This window comes from Pelodiscus sinensis, chromosome Z, assembly GCF_052426305.1.
Source record: "Pelodiscus sinensis isolate ZL-2025 chromosome Z, ASM5242630v1, whole genome shotgun sequence".
In the NCBI taxonomy this organism is placed as follows: domain Eukaryota; kingdom Metazoa; phylum Chordata; order Testudines; family Trionychidae; genus Pelodiscus; species Pelodiscus sinensis.
The window spans coordinates 9,884,981-9,909,220 of NC_143085.1; the positions used below are offsets into that span (position 1 = coordinate 9,884,981).

Below are 24,240 nucleotides of genomic sequence, written 5' to 3' on the forward strand. Positions count from 1 at the left end.
GGGTTGCTGGACTCAATGTGAACTGGGACCCGGCAGTCCTGACTCTCACTGATCTCTGCGCCTCTGCATTATAAATGTAGTAAGAGTCCAGCAGCTCTTACTACATTTAAAATGCAGAGCTACAGCCTGGATGATTTTCAGAGCTGGCACAATCTGGGACTGCTCAGCCCCAGCTCAAGGTAGGTCCTAGAGCTACCTTGCCGCGGCTCTGCAGAGTGGTCCTATTAACTACTTGTATAGTTTATACAAATTGTATTGACTATATGATTGGCCTGATAGCTGCATTTTGAAATCCTTAATCCCATTGACCAGTTTCTAGCCAATGAGAGCTGTCTGTTTGAAGATCAGGCAGTGCGCGGAGTACCTGTTCCCTCAGGCTCTTATACACCGATGTACATGGCTGCTGCAGCCTGTGCAGGGGTGGGGCAGGCAGGGAGCTTGCCTGGGAAACGTACTGGGCTGCTGGCTGGGAGTCACCCAGCTAAGCCTCCCAGTCAGAGCCTGTCTCTGGAACCCTAGCGCCTCCATTCCTCTCCATTCCTGCCTCCCTACCCCACATAAGCCAAACCCTCTGCCCCCCTCCTGAACCCATACCTCCCCCGACTCTGCACCCCAATCCCCTGCCTCAGGTCACAACCCACTCCTGCCCCAGGTCCAACCCAGACCCCTGCACCCTTCCCTGAACCCCAGAACCCTGCCCCAGGTTACAACCCCTTCCTTCACCAAAACTCCCTCCCAGACCCCACACCTCCGTCTGCACCCCAGTCCCTTACCCCAAGCTCCCTTCTGCACCCTTCTCCACCCAGGACCCTACATCTTCTCCATTAATATAATGGAAGAGTGATGCTCAACCATGTTCCAAATTCTTGAAGTGTCCCCCTCCCCCATCAAAAATTATTGCCCACCCTGATATAAAATGTAACATTAGTATCCCAGCTGCATATTTTAACCTTGCTCACTGCAGGGGATTGAGCAGAAGATATTAAAATAAAATAACTGTTATCATTTTAGTAACTGAAGTCTGAATAGATAGATCCTGCATGACTAGAAATCAGTAGTACACTTAGTTCTCCGTTTGTGTAAAGAAATTCAGAGGCTTGCCCGTTCTCAATTCATCATGTTTATTTTCTGCATATCTGTAGTTTGGTTTTTGATGCATGGCATTTTGCCAAACAAACAAAAATGTTTATTGGTTTAGTATGTTCCAGGAGTATAAAGAGGATTCCTGCACCTGAAAAAGTGTGATACACAAATTATGTAGTCTCTTTATTTTTAGTTATTGTTACAGGTTAAATCTCTAAAATCTGGGACATGCTGATCCAGCAACATCGATGGTCCAGCAGGACCATGGGTATTGTTGGATCAGAAAGCCCTGGCTGGCCAAGTTCAAGTGCTGGGTGGGTGTGGTGGAAGAGCACAGACCCAAGTGAGGCTGGTGGCAGGGAATGCAGACCCGGTGAGGCTGCAGGCAGTGGGGCTGGCGCCTGGGAGCTCAGTCCCGGCTGAGTTGGCAGAGTGGGGAGTGCAGCTATGCCTAGGCCAGAGACAGCATAGTCTGCAGTGCCTGGGAACACAGCCCCAGTTGGGGTCAGCACAGTGGGGAGCACAGCCCCATCCCCAGGTGGATCATAACCCCAGGAGGACTGGAATCACAGGGTTGGCGGGGGACCTGGGCCAACAACCGAGAATTGACCTCCCTTAATCCGACAAACTCCGTAATTCGGCACTTCTCAGCTCCCAACAGTGCCAAACCAGGGAGGTCCTACCTGTATCACTAAGCATGTTGATTGAGTTTGTACCTAAAAGCTACAAGAGGATAGCTATCATTGTGCTAGGCATAAAAAATTATAGTCTCTGTCCCAATGAGCTGATAATCTTAAAGACAAAGACATATGTTTCCACATTCACCTCTGATGTATTGTAGTAACCAGAAGTACTTAAAGAAGGAGTTGAAGACAAGGCAGAGAATTATTGTGAACGTAATTCTCAATGTAAAGGGATTTGCGTTGAAAATATTCTTTTTGTGTTGTTTGTTCAGTATCGGAAAGAACATTTTCTTCTTCTTTTTCCTTTTCTCACTGTAAGGATAGACCCCTCGATCTCTCATTTTTCTTAGGGTATTCCTTAGATTGTGGGCCTGTCTCTTCCATGGAGAAACAGTTATGTCTTAGAGAAATACATTCATTTTGCTTTATGAATGTAATTATATTGCAACAGATAGCAATATTATTACATTGCTACACAATTTACCATCCCAGAGGTAGTGTTGGCCTACAGAACAAATCAATAAAAGTGACATCTCAATAAAGAGAAGGTCCAGATATACTGGTCACTACTTAAAAAACCGTCAGTTTAATAACAATAACCTATACTTCCTGAGATTGCCACAGTTTTCTTCCTATATTAAGAAACAGAGAATCATAGAGAGAGAGATGGAGGGAGAGAGGGAAAAGGAGAGAGGGAAAGAAAGTGGGAGGGGAAGGTTTTGCCTCAAACACAAAGTTTGAGATGTTTGGTTCCATGTTTCAGTAAGAGCGTCTGGAAAATTCAGACATGGGTAAAAAGCATGCTCAAGTTTCAAGAATGTTTGGGTATAAGGTTTTGATTTGCATCTGCCTTTACCATCATCTGTAAGCTGCATGTCCTTGATCACAGACAAGCTGGTGATCTGACTTGACCTCCACTTATAAATAGAGCCCTACAAATCCGCATATATCTGCGGCTCATTTTTGAAGATGCGGATAATTTTATATCTAGAATCCTATAGATTTGTGGATATTCATTTTGTATCTTCAGGTATCCACAGCCGTGGATGTGGATGCAAATATCCACAGCTCATTTTTGCGAACACAGCTGCGGATACAAATTTTGTATCTACGCAGGTTCTACTTGAATCTCTACTCAAGATTCTTGTTTCATTGAGCAAAGTAGAAATTTAGGTGGACAAATCATCTCTTTATTCTTCTGTTCTGTGTTATTTAAAAATAAATTGACATAGGAAGCTAATTTGCACTTTCAGCCTCTAGTAAATCAGTCAGCATACCCCAGATTATTAAGTAATTAATAAACAAGTAGTCCTGGGCTGCTGGACAATAGGATTATTTTTTTAAGTGTGCTCTGAGATAGAACCATGTAAAATAAACTGTGGTTCAATGCTCATGTTCAGAAATACAACGCAATAGTATGGGGCCCCACTCCTGATTGATGCTTGTGGGCATTACCATAATACAGATACAGTGCTAATATACACAATATCTGTAGTTGCTAAACGAAGAATGAATTCTTGTTCTAAATAAATCTGAATTTGACTTGTTTTATTTCATGTTGTTGGGGTGGGAAATAAGCCCTTTCAGTATTTTTAATCCTGATTTTTATTTTTTATACATAAATGTATAGATTGTGCCTTGCCAGTACATGCTCCAGACAATGAAGGATGAACAGATATTTTACATTCAGCACTTGAAGTCTTTGGCATTTTCAGTTTACTGCCAGTGTAGGCGACCGTTGCCCACACAGATCCACATTAAGTCTCTCACTGGCTTTGGACCAGCTTCCAGCATTGAAATGACCCTCAAGAACCCTGAGGTTAGTAATCATACCAAGACAAGGAATATGATTCAGGAACCGACCTCATTTTCCAGAACCCAGAAAGAATGAGCATGAGACTACTTATAGTAGCCAGAGGCTTTCTTCTTTTCAAGGTATTGGCGGTGATGATATAGAGGAAAGGAAACACCAGAAAATAAGTGCATCATCTAATATATCTATGTAGGAAGTAGGTAGTTGAGCACATTCTAGATTCTGTCACTTCTCATGAAATCATTTTGCTGGCCTGCAAGCTATTCAGTGATTCTGTCTTTCACCTGATCCTAAATTTGCAAATGATTCAAGTTCTGCTTTCTGCATTTCAGACATCTCAAATGAAAAATCTTCCTTCCTTTGGGAAATAGCATGGGGCTTACCTTTTATATTTGTTTAATTAAAACTATATAAAAACCTAGGAGCTCAGCTTATTAATTAGAAATGTAGTTCCAAAATGAAACCAAGATATCAGCACATTTCCGCACATACACACCCCCATCTGAAATAAAAACAATTGCAATTGAAATCAGAGTCTCCACATTTCTCAAAATTCCCAGAAGAAGTCTCGGCCTCAGTCCTCCTGTATACCCCTGAAAAAAACAGAATTTTTTTCTTTAAGCTGCTCTCTGACTCACTCTGGTGGAGGCCCAACTCAGGAGCTTATACTATTGCTCAGGTGTGGCATTGTGTAATAGTGCCATGACAATAACATTATTTTATAATGTAACATGACATTATTTTATAATGTAACATCTGAGCTCCAGTTTATGTGCAACCAGCACATGCTGCAGAACAAACAACAGAAGGGGGAAGGAGAGATAGGATTGAACAAAAGTGGAAAGTATCACCATGAAGGAGTATGGTATAACAGAACTGAAGGACACATAGGGGCAGAGAGGAGATGGAAAAGAAACAGAGGAATGTTGGTAGGGATAGAGAGAACGGAGGTGGGATGGAGCGTCAGCCTGTATAAGAACCCAAAGCATTCCTTGTTCTTTCTTTCATTCTTTCTCCTCAAACGGATTTATTCTTTCTTTACCAACTTTTTAATTTTTCAAAGAGACAGAAGAAGATAAAATTAATAGGACAAGAAAAGTAACATTTCCTCATGTAACTGTGTTGGTATTTAGAATACCACAAATGTACTCTCTGTTAAACATGCATTTCTCATCCCTCCCCACCACATCTTTCAAGTGTAATCTCAGTTAACTGAAAAGTTAGACATGAAAGCGTATCAGTTCCTAGATTATTTACTATAGACCATCTATCCAGTAAACTCATTTGCTTTATAATTCCTTTACTGATCCAATATAATGTTTGAAGAAGAGTAAATTTAGTAAGGTAATGACTGATTTCTGTTAGAATATGCATTGTTTTAGGGGTGATTCAAAGTATTAACATGCAGAGGCAGAACTGAATTAATGCTTTAAGTTAAAAACTGGGTGTTTAACAATCCTAGGGCGTGTCATTCAAAATCTGGTAATATTTTTAATTAATTTAGGAGAACTGATTAGCAGCAGACCTGCTGTTCAGCTCTGACAATGAAACCTCCACAATAGCCCTAAGATTGAGATGATGGATTCCTTTATGTTCCTCTGTTACCAGGATATATCAGTTTTGATTATGAATTCCTTGGATTGTAACTGTTTGTATCACAACTTTCCTATTTCTTCATGTATATATCACCATTCTGTTTTATACATTTCTTGTGCAAACACTGCTTTAGATAACTCTGTACTGACGATAATGTTGCTGACCTTGATTGCAGCGTCCCAATCCAATTCAGCTCTACTCTCCTCCTTTCATACTGGCACCCATCAAAGACAAACAAACAGAACTGGGGGAGACATTTGGAGAGGCCAATCAGAAATATAATGTGCTCTTCGTTGGATATTGTTTATCTCATGATCAGCGCTGGCTCCTGGCATCCTGCACTGACCTCCATGGCGAGCTGTTGGAAACCTGCATTGTAAATATTGATTTGCCAAACAGGTAGAAACCTTCAGTTTTATGTTAAGTTTGAATTGTCATTTCTCCATGATCACTTTGTTGCCTGGCTGTTTGCACATCCCTTTCTAGTCCCCTCTGTTACTATGAATAGTGATAATATTTCATTGTATTGGTGGTTTCTATCATGGCTTATTAAATACAGAGTAAGAAAGTGGTTGTGTTTGCTTTATAAATGCCAGCTGAGTGCATTTCTAAGTACACTTGGTATCATGTTCAACATATTGGTGCTTCATTAGTGCTGGGGTCTTTGGATACTATTGTAATGCCAGTAATAAAAATAGAGAGAAAGATTCCATTTCTATTTTATGGTCTTTGAATTTAAATAAGACACTCAGATTTTACAGTTCTGTGGGTGGTATAGGAGTTCAGCAAGATAGTAAAAAGTGAAATAGTGACGTGGGATAGAAATCTGAAATTCTTCTACATTTCCCTTATCTCCAGATCAAGAAGGAGCAAAGTGTCTGCACGTAAAATTGGTCTGCAGAAGCTATGGGAGTGGTGTGTTGGGATTGTACAGATGACATCACTGTCCTGGAGAGTTGTAATTGGACGCCTTGGAAGACTGGGCCATGGAGAGTTAAAAGGTATGGAAAGCTAAGGATGCTAATGTGCTGAGGAGTAGAACTACAAGACAGATTACTGTTCAGGAAGGATGGTTTAGTATATTAAACAGGATCCTCAAACCAGGCACTATGGCTGGGGGTATAATTCCACTTAATGTTAAAATGCAGGTAATTGTTTAAATGTGTAACCACTGAAAAACTCAGTGGTTACATGATTATGTGCACCTGCAGCTGGTTTCCCAAGGCAGCAGCAAGTGACGATAGGCAGCTCCCTGGGAGCTGGTGCACATGGGAAGCCAGCTTTTAAGACAGCTCCTCACATATACCAGCTCCTGCCTGCCATCCTGTACTGCTTCCTCGGATAAAAGGTAGCAGTGCGGGGTGGCAGCCAGCTCCGCAGGAGCAAGGTGGAAGCCTGCTTGTAAACATGAACATTAACCAAATAAGCCCAGCCTTATCAGTTAACTGTTTATATGATTATATGCTCAAATCCCTAGTGTAACTTGGATAAGTCATTTTATCTGTCTCTTTCCCTATCTTTACAATGAGGATACATTTATATTGCCTTTCTCACAATTATATTGCCTTGCTCACATGTGTCCTAGACAGGGGAAGGCATTGCCTTCCAAAATTGCTTCCTCTAGCCCCACCCATGCTCCACTGGCATTCCCCAGAACAATGTTCCCTCTAATTTTTTTCTATGGGCAAAATAAATTTTGTTATGTGCACTGAGTCATGTGCTGATGTGCACCACCAATAGAAACACATGCTGCTGGCTGTGGGTGCTGTGGGCACTCTGCTAATCATCTGGGCAGTATTTGAATCTCTCCTGGGTGGCCTCACAAATTGCTCCAGACCCACTCCCCCAGCTTGCTGTTGTGATCCCAAAGGCAGAGGCAGGCCAGCTGGGAGCTGCACCACCTAACTTCCCAACACTAGGGCCACTCTGGCCGGCCAGTGCTGAGGCTGGCAGCTTGGCTGCAGGGAGGGCCTTGCTGGGGCCTGGCCCCAGTGCTGTGATATGTCTGCTAGCTAACTCTCCAGAGCTCCAAGGCCGGGGGAGGCTGGTGCTGTTCCACCCACTGGTTCTACGGAGCTCTAGGGCTGGAAGAGGCTGGTGCTGCGCTGCCCACTGGTTGTCCGGAGCTGTGGGGCTGGAGGAACCTGGGGTCATGCCTCCCACTGGATCTCTGGGGATGATGGGAGGTTGGAATCCTACTCTGGGGCAGGGAGGGGGTAAGGGCCAGTAGCCACATTAGGTGAGGGTGGGAGAGAAGGCTGGGCAGGTGCCTGCAGGCCACAGTGAGGGGGAAGCATGGGCTCTGGTAGGCAGATCTGGGGAGGACTTGCCTCCCCAACCCATGGAGTCATCCACTGTCCATGCTTGCTCACTGAGGGTATGTCTACACTACAACCCTAGTTCGAACTAGGATGGTTAATGTAGGCAACCGAAGTTGCAAATGAAGCCGGGATTTGAATTTCCCATGCTTCATTTGCATCTTGCCGGGCGCCGCCATTTTAAAATGTCCGCTAGTTTGGACTCCGTGCCCGCAGCTACACGCGGCACGGACTAGGTAGTTCGGATTAGGCTTCCTATTCTGAACTACCGGTATACCTCGTTCCACAGATATCGGGCAAATGCAGCTCTTGTTGGCCATGGATCAATGTTTGCGGCCAGTGGGGGTGATAGGAAATGGTGTCCCGGAGGTGAAGGTAGTTATAGCGGTATCAGCCAGCCAGGAATTAACCCTGGTGGGCCACTGCTTTTTTAATGCCCACTCTTGCATTACTGGGTGGTATAATGTCATAGCATAAGGTGTATAATTTTAATTCTGGAAATGTAATGCATCTAGGTAGAAGGGCCTGTATAAGCTTAAGCTAAATGAGGAGCTGGCCCATATGGATCCTGTCAGGGCTTAGTGTTTGCAGGAAAGTAGCAGATGCAAGCTTATAATTGGATTTTAAAACTCCAAATGGAAACAACTCTAGTGAATACAGTGAAGATACTGAGCAACATGTCAAAATTATGTCAATTGCAAAATAACTAAAATGAACTGGTCACTAGGGTTTGCCAAATATTATGGTATCCCTTGTGAACTGCAAGGTTGTCATCCCCATTAAAGGATTATGGACATTGACATGGAATTATGGAACATTTTACTTTTGGATTTTCTTTCATTGAAGTCTATGTGCAGAGAACTTTGTTTTCCAAAACTCATCCAAATTAAAACACAAAGTCAAATATTGACGAGGGTTAAAAAAAATCCAGAAATTGAATAACCTGATATGGTGTGTGTTGATGTAAGACTGTAGGTCACCTCATTGCAAAGAGTATAGCACTAACTTATGATAACATTTGGTAAATAGCTATTAATACATTATTCTTCCTTAAAATCACAGTTAATAGGTGAGCTAACTGAAGTTATGTTTGGTAGTCTTACACTCTAATCACTTGCATAAATACTTTCTTTGGCAGATCACTGTGACTATGCTGTAAAATTCCTTTGGCCCATACAGTAAACCTGCAATCAGATTGTGCTTGCACTGAAATAAAATTGCTACTTGCATGTCTGTAACACTCAAGCAATGGTTATCAGAAGTGATCTTACAAACAAGATTTTGAGCCTAGCAATATGGTGTCACTCTGGTGCTGCCTTGTAGTTGACCTCAGCTCAGTTAGCACATACCTTGGAAGATGTGTTCCTTGTTTCACTTAGAGAATGATCCCCCCTAATGTATTGTTCTGCCCACGTCGGCCTTAAAAGCAGCCAGAAGATCTGGGAGGATGATCCCACAGTAAAATTGAGTGAGTCTTAGGGCTGAGATTGGGATATGGGTAAGACATTTAGTGTATTTTGTTGTTTGAATTGGAGCATGAAGATAATGTAGACTGGAGGATAAAGATCTTAATTAAAGCAGTGTGCATTCTCCTATTAATCACCTGAGCTATTGAAGTAACTTACTTGAAGCTGTTCCAGATTCATGGGTTTGGGGCTAATTAAAAACAATCAGATAAGCAGCATGTATCATTTTTTTTAAACTAGTACTCAGGCTAGCCTTAGGGAGCTGGTGCTTTAGTCAATGTAGGAAGAGAAGCAGATATCTACACTACCTTCAATTCAGCTCATACAAACAAAGGAGGAGCATAAATTGGCTTCAGAAAGAAACAATTCTTCATCGAGTAGTGTCCCCGAGGGTGCTCCACTCTAGGTGCTGGGCTCGTCCCGGCGCCGCAAACCGGAGGAATTTTCACTAGCAGTTGCCCCCCTACCAGACCGCGCATGCGCAAGTGCCCCTTCGCGCCTTTCCTCTGAGCGCAGTCCAGTCTTGTCAGTTTCTCTCCAACCGTCCGCAGCCGCAGACGGAGTTAGATTAAGCTCCCTTCCCCCTCTCTGAGGGAAAAGGGAAATCTCTTAGTTAGTTAGTTTTCTTGTTACTACATAGATAGTTACCAGTTATAGTGTTAGTAGTTGTAGTCCCCTGTTTAAAAAAAAAAAAAAAGAGAGAAAAGAAAAGAAAACCGTTTTTCCTTCAGCGGTCAGTCAGTGCCTTTCTGACTGAAAGTGACAAAGAAATAAATCAGGACGCCAGGATCACCTGGCTTCAAGAAGTGCCTTCAGTGCCAGGAGGCTATCCCTGTCTCCGATGGACACTCCCGCTGTGTAAGGTGTCTCGGGGACGCTCACGTCCCAGCGAAGTGTAGCCATTGCGCGAAGCTGACAGCTCGCGCCAGAAGAGATCAGGAGCTGAGACTGAGGGTCCTTTTATTTAATAAGGCCTTACAAGCTCCAGAAGTCTCCGAACCCTGCTCGGCACCCAAAGATCACGCTGGGCAAGAGATCTCCAGCAGGACCCATAGGACGCCGGGCGGCAGTTCGGACAAACCGGGGAGCTCTGGCTGTGCGCTGAGACTCCCCGCAGACAAGTCGGGCAAGGGCCGTAGCTCCTCTGCCCCAATGGGATCCCGCCACAAGAGCTCCGCTTCGGCACCCACAAAGGGTTTGCGGGCGGAGTCGGTGCCGGCAGCGGCTTCAATGGCTTTCGCGGAGCCGGCAAGAGAAGCCCCGGCACCAGGAGTTTCTGCGCATGCGCGGCTAGAACCAGCTGTGTCGGCACCTACAGCTCCTTCTCTGAGTGCCGTTCTGTGCTCCTCGGTGCCAGGCGCATCGGCACCGGATGTGACACCGCAGCAGGAGTCTCTGCCAGCCCAGCCCTCAGCTCTCACGTCATCCCCGGCTGATCCAGCGGCACCGAGCTTTCACTCTGCCGAAGATCAAGTGACACAGGCTTCTTTGCTGCCTACTGTTCAGCCACAAGCACCTCCTCAGCCTGCCTTCAATTCCTTGGGGCCAACTAAAGCGCAGCAAAAATCTGCAAGAGTCCGGACACCATCACTGACACCGGACAGTGTCACCTTCTCTCCTGGACCTGATTCACCTGCCTCGTCCCATGCTGATTGCCGTCGTCGTGTTCACCATTACACAGCCTCTAGGGAACCCTACTATAGGTCACCTCGTCATTCACCGCCAAGTCGGTACTATCGGAGCCACTACTCGCGGTCTCCTTCATGCTACTGTAGGAGATCCCTTTCACCAAGGTCCCCAAGACGTACACAGTGCCCTCGTCGGTATGACATGGTGAGAAGATACAGCCGTTCTCCCTGCCACAGCCGGAGGGATGACCGATGTTATCACGAGTGCTCTTCTCATTTATCCCACCGCAGAAGATATTCGCGATCATGGTCACCACAATCTTCTCAGCATGAATCTCCACATGGTCTGGACGAGTCTACCCCTTATGTTGTCCCACCATCCTCGGCTGGGGATTTGGATTTGGATTCACAATATCAGGGGGATAAGCAGGACCACACTCCTCTTCAGGGACAGCAGAGCCCTGATTCCCCGGCGCAGCGTTCCTCATCCTCGCTGGATGACACAGTTATCCCTGCGGATTTGTCTCCTACGGAGGACCACAAGCAGTTCCAGGAGCTCTTCAAGAGGGTTGCACAATCCCAGGACATTCAGACCGCGGATGTGCAACAGAAACAACATCGGTTGCTTAAGAATCTACAACCTTCCCAGAAGTCAAAGCTCGCTTTTCCCTTTGATGACGCTATAGTGGAGGTCGCCAACGACATCTGGCAGACGCCGGCCACATTGCTACCAACTAATAAGCGGTCGGACAAGAAGTACTTCATAACTCAGAAGGATATGGAGTTTCTGTTTACACATCCTCAGCCTAACTCCCTTGTTGTGGATGCTGCACAGCAGAGAACAAGAACGTCTCAGACCAAGTATTCCTCAAACGACAAGGAGGCCAAACAACTGGATATCTTGGGCAGGAAAGTATATTCCTCCTCCACTTCTGCTCTGAGGATATGTAATTTCGCGGCACAGCTAGCAAACCACGATTTCGACAATTATTCGAAACTGGTCCCTCTATTTGAGCACTTGCTGGATTCCAAACGTCAGATTCTCAAGGCGGTGATACAAGAGGGCTATACGGTTGCCCGAACAGCCTTGCAGATCGCCCTTGACACGGCGGATGCAGCTGCTAGATCCACAGCTTCGGCCATAGTCATGCGTCGGGCATTTTGGCTACACCAGGCCGCTGTCCCAAAGGAGTTGCAGGCCAAGGTGGAGGATTTGCCCTTTGATCGCAAGTCAACAGATCAGGTTTTCCACTCAGGCAAGGATACACGGACAACCTTAAGAACGCTAGGGATGTACACCCCCCCCCCCACAAACGTAGGAAATATATACCCTACAATAGGCAAAGACCATTCTCGTATGCGACGCCGTGCACCAGGCCATACGAGCAACAGAGGCCAAGACAACGGCCCCAGAAGTGTCGCCAGCAACCTAACAAGACGTCTGTCCAGCAGCAGGGCCGACAGCAGGTTTGATGGGTTGATCGAGGGACTTCGGACCACCCCGTTAACAGAGACTCCAGACATCACAAAAGGCATATTCCATCATCGTCTCAGGCCTTATCAGCACCGTTGGGCTCTCATATCCACCGACTGGTGGGTTCATGACGTAATCACTTCAGGATATGTCATTTTCTTCACCTATCTTCCCCTTCCCTCCCCCCCGCCCCGTCCCTTTTCAGGGACCCCTCTCACGAAACTCTTCTACATCAAGAGGTGTCGCGCCTTCTCGTATTAGGGGCAGTGGAAAGGGTGCCGACACCCTTCTTGGGGAGAGGATTCTACTCTTGCTGTTTCCTCACCCAGAAAAAATCAGGGGGTTGGAGGCCTATCCTGGACCTACGTCGGCTCAACCATCATCTGAGAAGGCAGAAATTCAAGATGGTCACGCTATCATCGATCATTCCGGCTCTCGACAAAGGGGATTAGTTCGCGTCTCTCGATCTTCAGGACGCCTACTTTCATATAACGATACACCCAGCGCACAGAAGATTCCTTCGGTTCACAGTGGGGTCCGACCACTATCAATATCGCATACTGCCTTTCGGACTATCGACGGCCCCATGGGTTTTCTCCAAGACCCTGGCGGTAGTGGTGGCCTACCTGCGACGCCTCGATATTACAATCTTTCCATACCTGGACGATTGCCTGCTGAAGGCTTTCACACTCGATGAGGCTACGAGGGCAATGTCTATAACTACCGCTCTGTTCACAGCCCTCGGACTCATAATCAATCTCGAGAAGTCCTTCCTAACACCTACTCGTGACCTGGAGTTTATCGGAGCAAGACTCGACTCCCTAACCGCGAGGGCATACTTGCCGGTAAAGAGGTTCCAACTCATACAGGACCTGGTAAAATCAATATCAATTTCTCCAAAGTCCCGAATACTTACCTGCCTGCAGCTATTGGGACACATGGCAGCCACCACATATGTGGTTCCGCGTGCCAGACTCCATATGCGCAGTCTTCAGCATTGGCTGTTCACCGTGTACACGCCCCGGGTGCGCAGTACGAACAGGGTGGTTTCTCTGCCCAGCCAGGTGCGGACTTCCCTGACATGGTGGGACAGCCCCAACAACATGCTAACGGGGGTCCCCTTTCATGCCCGAAAACCATCTCTACAGATCACTACAGATGCCTCTCTGCTCAGCTGGGGTGCCCACCTTTAGGAACACCGTGCGCAGGGTCTCTGGACACCCCAGGAATCGAGCATATAAATTTTCTCGAGCTAAGAGCAGTCTTCAAGGCCTGCAAGCACTTCCTGCCCATCATCCGAGGTCACTCCATACAGATTCTCACCGACAACATATGCACGGTATATTACATCAACAAGCAGGGGGGGTCGCGTTCCCGCTCCCTATGTGCGGAGGCTGTGCGCCTCTGGAATTGGGCTATTCAACAAGGTAACACCATAACTGCAGGATACCTTCCTGGCAAGGACAATGTAATCGCCAATACTCTGAGCAGGCACTTCCTCTCACAGCATGAGTGGGAATTGCATCCCGAGGTGCTCCGCGACATCTTGCAATGGGGTTTTCCCAAGGTGGACTTGTTCGCCACTCGACACAACAGGAAATGTCCTAAGTATTGCTCACGAGCAGGCATCAGCATGGACTCTCTCGGGAATGCCTTCCTCCTGGACTGGGATCGTCACCGATTGCTATACGCCTTTCCTCCTCTTCCACTCATTCTGAGGGTTCTAATGAAGATAGCACTGGGCAGCGCAACAGTGGTCGTTGCTTGCATCACACAGTGTTACGCATTGTGCAACAAATCTCTTCCGAGCGGTCTGCGTGCTCATTCCATCCGGGACATAGCAACATCCGTGGCCTATCTTCATGGAGTACCGTTGCAGGACATATGCTGTGCGGCAACCTGGTCGTCTACCCTCACATTCACTAAACACTATGCCCTTGCGAACATACTTACCTCCGATTCGAGGGTAGCCCAGGCTGTCTTGTCTACAGCCTGAAGGCGATAGGTCCGAAGCACTCATGTATCGTTGGACCACTGCTGTGTACTCACCTCGAGTGGAGCACCCTCGGGGACACTACTCGATGAAGAAAAGAGAGTTACTCACCTGGTGCAGTAACGTCTGTTCTTCGAGATGTGTGTCCCCGTGGGTGCTCCACGACCCACCCTCCTCCCTGCTTTGGAGCTTCTATTTATGTCTTCCAGATGCTTCCGGTTGGGAGGAAACTGACAAGTCTGGACCGCGCTCAGATGAAAGGCGCAAAGGGGCACTTGCGCATGCGCGGCCCGGTAGGGGGGCTACTGCTAGTGAAAATTCCTCCGGTTTGCGGTGCCGGGACGAGCCCAGCACCTCGAGTGGAGCACCCACGGGGACACACATCTCGAAGAACAGACGTTACTGCACCAGGTGAGTAACTCTCTTTTATCTATCTCTTGGTTGGAGAATGAAGTGCTGTCAATTGAAGTGGAAAGGAAGAAGAAGAACAGAGATTGAGAACTTAATTTAAAATCAGCAGCTCCCTTCCTTTGGGTCCACTGTGAATCTGTTTACTTTCTTTGGGGTTACTGGTGGCTGTTGTCAGAGGATTGACCTCATAGACTTGAACTGCTTTTATTTTATCAGAGAAGAACCTCTTCCACTTGTTTTACATCGGGTACTCCTATTCAAAGCCATCGGTGAAGAAATATTCGCATTCACAGCTCTTTCTTTCTTTTTAATTGTAGCTCTGTGGCATTTTCTGGTGTCATGCAAGTGGAATTCATATTGACCAAGCACTCAGGTTTCAAGCACTGACTAACATATTAGTCAGATGAAAACAATTATATTTCTACTTCCTCTGAAGAAAAAGGAACAATTCAATTGAAAATGATCTTGTGTAAAGAATGTGCCTGCTGAAGTTACATAAAAGTAATAGAACATGATAGGCTGTGCATGTCTGGGAGAGTTTTGCATGTTCTGGATGCACTGTGACATAAGAGGTTAAAGGCCAAGTGTTGTAGATTTTCCTTTTACAGTAATCCCTCAGTTATGCACTGCCTTAAGTGTCCTATTGCTAAAAATTAAAAGGAAAAAGAGAGTCTGCTTGTTTGAATGATTTACCTTTGCAGTCTGTTCAGAAAGTGTCATTCGGATCTAGAGCTCTGATCCCATTTGTAATTATAAATCAGGTTCACGTTAGAAGGACATTTCTTTTGAACATTGCCATCTTTTACAACATTGAGATTTTAGGGTGAACCACGTTGTGTCTCAGTGATAGACTGCATGTGGTCACGGCTCTCTGAAATAGGAGCAAAGTCTTGTGCTTACGGAGCAGGTTAATAGCTGAGGTTTAGATTACAGTTCAGGGAAGATTTTTGTATCCCACACTAACAGTTAAGGAATACCATCATCTGTTCCATCAGCACTCAGAAATAATGTGTATTTTTAAGTGTATTTGACTTGAATGACTATGTAAACCATGAATAAGAGATCCAATGAAAAACTAATATTGCCAGAACTGTTACTGGAAGACATTCTGAGTGAAGCAACACCTCATGAACCAGAAACCAGTATTTGCCTTCTAACAAACAGTATGTACTTCCTGGTATTTTTTCATTCCATGTTCATATCTCAGTGGAAAGAGTGCTCTCCTGGTCTGCTTTACATTAATAAAAGAAGGAAAGATATTTCCCTTGTTAAAGTAGAAGAAACAGTAGAACATGACTTTATCCCAACTTTAACAATGAATCACTTGATATGACTTGGTCAGGTTCACTACTCCATGTCTTTATCTCAGTCTGTAAAGTAAGGATTGTACTTTTCTATGTACAGTGATGTTTTTGACACTTAGTTTATTAATGTTTAAGATTTCCAGATGGAAGAGGCTATTGAAACACGAAGTGTCATTGCAATCAACACCACCATGTTACAGAAGGCAGAAATAACATTACAGAGATATTTCCAGAGTTTTGTTACATTCTCTTGAAAATAAATGTGTATTTCAGACTGGAGTATCCTCCTTGGGGAGTGTTCCCTGCAGACAATCAGCAAACAGCTGAAGGAAGTGTGCCGCATGTGTGGGATCTCAACAGCAGACTCGCCTTCTATTCTTAGTGCCTGCTTGGTTGCTATAGAGCCCCAGGGATCCTTTGTAGTGATGCCAGGTAAGTACAGAAATACATGTTACTAAAACATTTTCTTGGCCTAAAGTACACATTGGAAGTGCATCAATCTAGGTGGCTTCTGGCCACAATGGTGAGCCTCGCTGAGATAGATGAATGAAAAAGGAAGAGTAAAAGGTATAATTTGGGACATCCCCACGGACTACAGTAGTACTTGGAGTTGCAGTGCTAGGAGAGTTATCTTACAGGAAGGAGAATTCTTTATACCCTACCAAGTTGATGGCTTCTCCTGGCAGCTTTATTTGAAGAGACCTGCCTTGGAGGAAGACTGGTTCTTCTTCAAGTGATTGCTCATGTCCATTCCATGTAGGTGTGCGCACCCTGTGTGCACAGATTGATGAAGAGTTTTCCCTTAGCAGTATCTGTCGGGCCGGCAGGAAGCCTCCTGGAGTGGTGCCTGCATATGCATATAATCCCCTGACAGCCCGTCACCCCCTCAGTTCTTTCTTACCACCTGTGACTGTCCTTGGAGCTCCTATCTCGCTTGCTTGCAAATGTGATATGTGTGGTATCCACGGCTAGTTAGCACCTTGTTAGAGCACCTCAACCCTCCAGAAATACTCCCCCATCCCTCTTCAAGGACCTCTCTCACAAGCATCTCTTAGGGATGCAACAGCTTCTCGATCTTGGAGCTGTAGAAGAGGTCCCAACGGACCACAGGGGCAGGGGATTCTTCTGCTCCTTTTTGGTTCCAAAGGCCCAGGGCAGGTTTTGTCCCATCTTGAATCTCGGCGCCCTGAACACCTCCATAGTGAGGTAAAATTTCAAGATGCTGACGTTAGCATCTATCATCCCTTCTCTAGCCATGGGAGACTGGTAGATTGCTCTCGATCTCAAAGATGCTTACTTCCACACCTCAGTTGCGGACTCTTACAAGCCTTTCCTCCGATTTATGGAGAGTCAACATCATTATCAGTTTACAGCACTCTCCTTTGGCCTCTCTATAACCCTCAAGGTGTTCACCAAATGCATGGAGGTTGTTGCCACTTTTCTGCACAAGAGAAGGGTTCAGGTGTACCTGTATCTAGAGGACTGGCTCATAAGGGGTTCTGCTCACTCCCAGGTCATGGATTGCATATCCCTACTCAGGGAAACCTTCCTTCAGTTAGGTCTCATTCTGAACAACGCCAAGTCCACTCTAATTGCCACTGAAAGGATAGAGTTTGTGGGAACCTGCCTCGACGTTACAACAGCCATGGCCTCCTTGCCAGCAGCTCATTTTCTAGTGATAAAGGAGGCCATTCTGAGACTCCACCTATCCCCCATTACCACTGTCCAATGTTGTATAGACTGCTAGACTTCAGGGCAGTGTGCATGTATGTGATGCGGCATACCAGGCTCCGGCTCCACAGCTATGACTAGTGTGGGTTCATAACCCAGTGTTCCAGCCCATGGATATGGTGGCGATGGATATTATGAGGTCCCTTGACTGGTGGCTGAGGAGGAAGTGGTTTGTGCCAGGATGCTGTTCAGCAGCTCTTCCCCATCGATACGGGATGGAAGTCCACCTTGGGGATCTACGGACTCAAGGTATGTGGTCTCCCGCAGACTGTCCCTGTATAGCAATGTCAGGGAGTTGAGGGCTATTCGCCTCGCTTGCCACGTTTTCCTGCCACACCTTCAAAATAGGTGCATTTCGATCTTCACGGACAGCATGGCAGCAATGTTTTGTATAAACCAACAGAGTGGAACTCGCTCCAATCCTCTTTGCTAGGAGGCGCTTCTCCTGTGGGAGCTCTGCATTGCCCATGCTATCCTCCCAGTGGCATCTTACCTTCCTGGGTCTCAGAACGCACTGCCAGACCATCTCATCATGTCTTTCAAGGGGCACAAATGGTCCTTCAGAGCAGATGTGGCGTTGGACATCTTCGGCAGGTGGGGATTTCTCCACCTGGACCTGTTTGCAACTTGTAGCAACAGGAGGTGTCCCTGCTTCTGCTAACCTCTTCAACCACAACCTGGGTTCCTGGGAGATGCCCTGCCAGTTCCCTGAACCCCAGTTCTGTTGTACGTCTTCCCTCCGTTCCCTCTGATTCACAAAGTGATACTTGAGGTCAGGGAGTTCCAAGTCTCCCTGATCCCAACAACACTGGTGTGGCCTTATCCACATTGGTTCCCGCCACTGCTTGGCCTCTCAGTGGAGCACCCCATAGCCCTCCCCCTATGTCCGGACCTGATCTCACAAGATTTCGGCAGGCTTGGCCACCCATACCTCTGATCTCTGCACCTCATGGTATGGAAGCTTCATGGCTAAACACCTGGGAGAGCCAGTGTTCGGAGTGCATTCAGAGGGTTTTACTGGGGAGTCACAAACCCTCTGCTAGGGCCTCTTATCTAGCAAAATGGAAACTCTTCCTGCCATGGTCAGAGAGAAGGGTTTCTCCCCCGTGAAAGCCCCTGTCCTTGCTATCTTAGACTACGTTTTGGATTTTAGAGTCCAGGGTCTCGCCTCTTAGTCTGTCAGAGTATACATAGCCACTATCTTGGCTTTTCATTCAGAGGTCTGGGGCAAGATTCTCTTTGCTAACCCTATGGTGCATCACTTTCTTAAGGGGTTGGATAGGGTATATCCTCAGGTGTGACAGCTCCTGCCCCCCCTTTCCCGGGATCTTAATCTGGTGCTCATTAGATTGATGGCACCCCCTTTTGAGCTGTTAGCATCATGCTTGCTGTTTCACTTTTCCTGGAAGTTGTCATTTCTTGTGATTATTACTTCTGCTAGGAGGGTTTTAGAACTGCAGATCCCTTATACTGTTTTCTTCAGGGATGAAGTTAGGCTTCACCTTCACCCTGCATTTTTACCTAAGGTGGTGTCTCATTTCCATGTCAATCAGGATGTATTTTTTAATGTTTTTTAACTAAAACCTCATCTGTCAGGAACAGAACAAGCTCTAAACACCTTTGACTTTAGATGTGCCTTGGCTTTTTATTTGGACAGAACAAAACTATTTTGTAAGTCTCCTTCCTCCACCAGTTATTTGTTTCGATAGCTGACAGGATGAAGGGCATGCCAGTGTCAGCTCTCATCCTGGATCACTTTCTGCATCAGGACTTGTTACGAGCTGGCTCATGTTCCTGCTCCTTCTATTACAGTTCACTTCACTAGGGTGCAAGCTTTGTCCGCCACCTTAGTGGCTCAGCTGTCCATCATTGAAATCTGCAGAGCAGCCACCTGGCTGTCAGGGCATATTTTGCAAGTCACTACGCCATAGCGCAGCAGGCCAGAGATGACATGGCGGTGGGCGGGGCAGTGTTGCAGTCCATTTCTTTGTAGCCTCCAACGCCACCTCCATGGGGTTAGCTTTGGAGTCAACCTACATGAGCAGTCACTTGAAGAAGAAAAACATGGTTACTTACCTCTCATAACTATTCTTTGAGATGTGTTGCTCATGTCCATCCCAAAGCCTATCCGCCTTCCCTTCTCCAGAGTACACCAGCAAGATGGAACTGATGGGGTGGCAGACTGGGATGAGATTAAACATGTGCCTATGCAGGTGCCACTCCAGGGGGCTCCCTGCCAGCCTAACAGGTACCGCCAAGGGAAAACTCTCTGCTGTGTGCACACTTACATGGGATGGACATGAGCAACACAACTCAAAGTACAATGTTATGAGAGGTAAGTAATCCTTTTGTTGTGTGTGTGTTCTTGGCTTGATTATATCATTGTTGTATGGGGCCTGATGTAAAGAGGACTGCTGTGGGATTGCTCTTCTGTGTGAAGGATCAAAAAGTGTGTCTCTCTTTTATGGGGAGGATGGAATGTTGTAGGTGGAGATTATAGTTGTGATTCATGATGAAAATGAGGTTAAAATCACAGCCCCATAATATCTATTAGTTCTTGAAGGGGCCCTGTTATGTACAGAAATCCACAAGAGAGCCAAATTAAAATAGGCAGTGGAAGTTACTATGACAACCTAGAGATGCTGTTAAGTATATCATGGAACAATTTTCTGACTTGAAGACTTTCTGGATTGCTTAATTTTACAAATATTTTCTCTCCTCCTCCTCTGTTTCTCATTTATTGTATTTCTTTTATTTGAAATTTTTGTTGGCTCTTTTTGTGTTTTAATTTATATGCCCTCTGCATGTTAGGGAATGCTACATTTTATATTTTTTTTGTGAATTTGGGGATTGTTTAATCACTGTTCAGTTCTTAGGTTAGGACAGATTTTGTTTATGATTATGGATTATAAATAATACTTCCACTTTTCAATGAACAAAAATTCACAAGTATTTTTTGCAACTTTTTTGCTATAAAATCTGATTTTGGGGGGGGGAACTGGTGAGAGTTGCTTTTCGAGACAGATTTTAAACTTTTCCTTTCTCTTCTGTCAGTTTTGTGCTGCTTTTAAGTATGAAATGGAGTAAGAAGTAACATGAGTAGTTTCATTCTAAATTAGATGTCTAGTAATATCATTGGACTTAAAACAAACACGCAGTATGTAGGTTGAAGATATTACTGATATATGCAAGACTGAGGATTCATGATTCTGTCTCTGTTTCTGTCCTGAAAGATGCTGTCACTATGGGATCTGTGTTTGGCCGCAGTACTGCACTGAACCTTCAGTCATCTCAACTGAACACCCCTCAGGATGCCTCTTGTACACACATCCTGGTATTTCCAACATCTGCAACCATCCAGGTAGCTCCAGCAAATTATCCCAATGAGGATGGATTTAGCCCCAACAATGGTAAGTTAACTCTCGAATTGGTGAGATGGGTAAATATCCCAGTCTGCTCCGTGACATGAATGATACTATTCTAGAGCAGGCTTGTTCCAAAAAGCACCAAAACTCCAGAGGGCCTGATTCTCCCCTCTCAGATTACAAATAGTTTTTGTCAAAGTTCAGTTTTTATCGTTAGAAGTCAGTCAAATATAATTTAATGGTATGCGCCGCACTGAAAAAAATATTTCCACTGCTGATAACTGAAATGTGGAGCTAGGTAAAATCAGAAAAATGCCTCTTAAAAACTTATTATAGTTGATTTAAGGATATTTATTTTGTTGCCATTGACATGTGATATTCATAGGAGGGAGCTGCTGCAGCCTGGGGAAAGGCATCTCCAGCCTCAGCTGGGAGCTATCATGACTGGAAGACAGGTGCCTTCTCAACATTCTTCCCTCACCATCCCAAGCAGCACAGACCCGCCATAGCTGGGAGAGAGGCACCCCTCCCACAACCCAACCCAGCCTCATTGGAGCTGCCACACCTGGCAGATGGGCCCCTCTCACCTGGCCCAAAGCTTCTTCAGTGAGAAGATGGGTGGGAGCGCTTTTTCCCAAAGAAGCCTGAACTCAAAACTCCAGCCCCAGACCAGGTCCCCCAGCCACGGCCTTTACCCCTGCTCTCCAGCCCTCTGCCCCAGACCTGAGCCCCCTCCTGTACGCCAAACCCCTCATCCTCAATCCCATCCCAGAGCCTCCACCCCCACTTAATCTGGGAGGGAGGGATAGCTCAGTGGTTGGAACATTGGCCTGCTAAACCCAGGGTTGTGAGTTTAATCCTTGAGGAGGCCATTTAGGGAGCTGGGGCAAAATCTGTCAGGGATGGTACTTTGTCCTGCTGTGAAGGCAGGGGACTGGACTCGATGACCTTCCAGTTCTAGGAAATAGGCATCTCCACTCATTTCATTTCACTCCAAACCCCTCGACCCCAGTCCCACCACAGATCGTCCATGTGCAGAATTAATTTTGTTATGTGCACCAAAACGGAGGCGTCGCACACCATCTCCATATTAATGCACATAACACAATCAATTCTGCATATGGACATTAAAAAAGAGAGAACACTGATGTCAGCCAACGTTCCTTTTAATCTGCGTGGCTGTATAGCAGTCTGTTTTCTCTGTCTCTCTAATGGCTGGGAGTACATCTGTCACCCGTATTTCACTTTGCCTAGGCAGGCAAACCAAGCTGTGTTGTCTAGCCCAGCAATTGGAGGAGGGAGAAAAATTGTTCTCCTTGTCTTCTGATAGGACAAAAAACAGTGGGCTTAAACAGCAGTAAGGGAGATTTAGGTTGGACACTTGGGAAAACTTCCTGTCAGAGTGGTTAAACACTGGAATAAATTGCCTAGAGAGGTTGTGGAATCTCCATCACTGGAGATATTTAAGATCAGATTAGACAGACATCTGTCAGAGTTGATCTAGATAGTGCTTGGTCCTACCATGAGGGCAGGGAACTGTACTTGATGACCTTTCAAAATCCCTTCCAGTATTTTATGATTCTATGAATGTAGTCCTAGGGATTCCAACCAACCTTTTAATTCTCCTAATCAACTATCACATCCTCTGCTAACTTTCTTTGAAAGTTAGTGACCTGCATAAACAGCATGCTTTATAAATTAGTCTGAATGTAGCAAATCTACCAGTAGAATGTTCGGTTCATGAGAATGAAAGAAGACACAAGATAGGTTTGAATCAGCTTCATGTGTTATTCTTTCCTATTGTGACTAGGAATGTAAAATCCAGGTTAAAAAATTAAGTATTTAAATGGAATGTTTAACTGGTTACCATGATCCTCCGATGGGAGGTAGGACTGCTCCAGCCCAGTCAGACCTGACTGGAGCAGCCCCCCTGCAGGTGACCAGTTACCCAGATAAGCATGTCAGTAAGGGTATGTCTACACTACAATGTTAGTTCGAACTAACGGACGTTAGTTCGAACTAACATTCATAGCCGCTACACTAGCGCTCCGCTAGTTCGAATTTAAATCAAACTAGCGGAGCGCTTAGTTCGAACTAGGAAAACCTCATTTTACGAGGATTAAGCCTAGTTCGAATTTACTAGTTCGAATTAAGGGGTGTGTAGCCCCTTAATTCGAACTAGTGGGAGGCTAGCCCTCCCCAGGTTTCCCTGGTGGCCACTCTGGCCAACACCAGGGAAACTCTATTGCCCCCCTCCCGGCCCCGGACCCCTTAAAGGGGCATGGGCTGGCTACGGTGCCCGTGCCAGGTGCAAGCCTGCCAGCACCCAGCCAGCAGACCCTGCACCTGGCACGGCACAGAGCCACCCACCCGATGCCCCCCAGCCCACCCCCTCTTCCCGGGACCAGGCTGGCGGCTCCCGGGAGCTTGCTCGGGTCCGCAAGAGGTGGGCACCTTCCTGGGCTAGTGCGGACATCGTGGACCTCGTCCACGATCTCCGCACTAGGCACAGGAAAGTGGCCGCCTAGGGCAGGAGAGCTGCCAGCCTGGCCACCCAGGAGCAGGTGTGCATGAAAATCAAGGGGGTCCACTGAGACCCCCGACCCTGAGCCCTGAGCTTACAATGGCCATACTGGGTCAGACCAAAGGTCCATCTAGCCCAGTAGCCTGTCTGCCGACAGCGGCCAACCCTAGGGATCCTGGAGGGGATGGACCGAAGACAGTGACCAAGCCATTTGTCTCGTGCCATCCCTCTCCAGCCTTCCACAAACTTTGGGCAGGGACACCACTCCTACCCCCTGGCTAAGACTACTCCATGGACCCAACCTCCATGACTTGATCTCACTTCCCTTTAAACTCTGTTCTAGTTGTATCCTTCACAGCCTCCTGCAGCAAGGAGTTCCACAGGTTAACTATTTGCTTTGTGAAGAACAACTTTCTCTTACTAGTTTCAAGCCTGCTACCCATTCCTTTCCTTTGGTGTCCTCTAGTCCTTCTTTATGGGAACTCAGGAAGAACTTTTATGAATGCACCCTCTCCACCCAACCCCTGCTTTTAGAGACCTCTATCCTGTCCCCGCTCCATCTCCTCTTTTCTAAGCTGAACAGTCCCAGTCTCTGTAGCCTCTCTTCATCTGGGATCTGTTCCCAACCCCTGATCATGTTAGTTGCCCTCCCCTCTCCCAGCCTTTCTCTTCCCCTCTCTCACCTCCTTTTCCCAGTCTCCCCCAGTTTTGTTCAATAAAGACAGAGTCAATGTTGGAAGAAACGTTATCTTTATTTTGTACATTAGGAAGGGGGGCTAGGGAAGGGTAAGTGGAAGGAGGTGAGGGAGGAATGGGTTCGAGCCCCCGATGGGGAGGACTGGGCTGGCTCT

General features: G+C 46.3%; 1 protein-coding gene across 1 annotated transcript in view; it reads left to right on the forward strand.

Moving 5' to 3' along the window:
• MED13L (mediator complex subunit 13L) overlaps positions 1–24,240 on the forward strand; it is a 371,515-nt gene that overhangs the window by 323,616 nt on the left and 23,659 nt on the right. Inside the window, exons 23-27 of the mRNA XM_075898187.2 lie at positions 3,397–3,585; positions 5,351–5,574; positions 6,034–6,176; positions 16,043–16,201; positions 20,734–20,910. Coding sequence (XP_075754302.2) covers positions 3,397–3,585; positions 5,351–5,574; positions 6,034–6,176; positions 16,043–16,201; positions 20,734–20,910 — 892 coding nt within the window. The remainder of the gene's footprint in view (positions 1–3,396; positions 3,586–5,350; positions 5,575–6,033; positions 6,177–16,042; positions 16,202–20,733; positions 20,911–24,240) is intronic.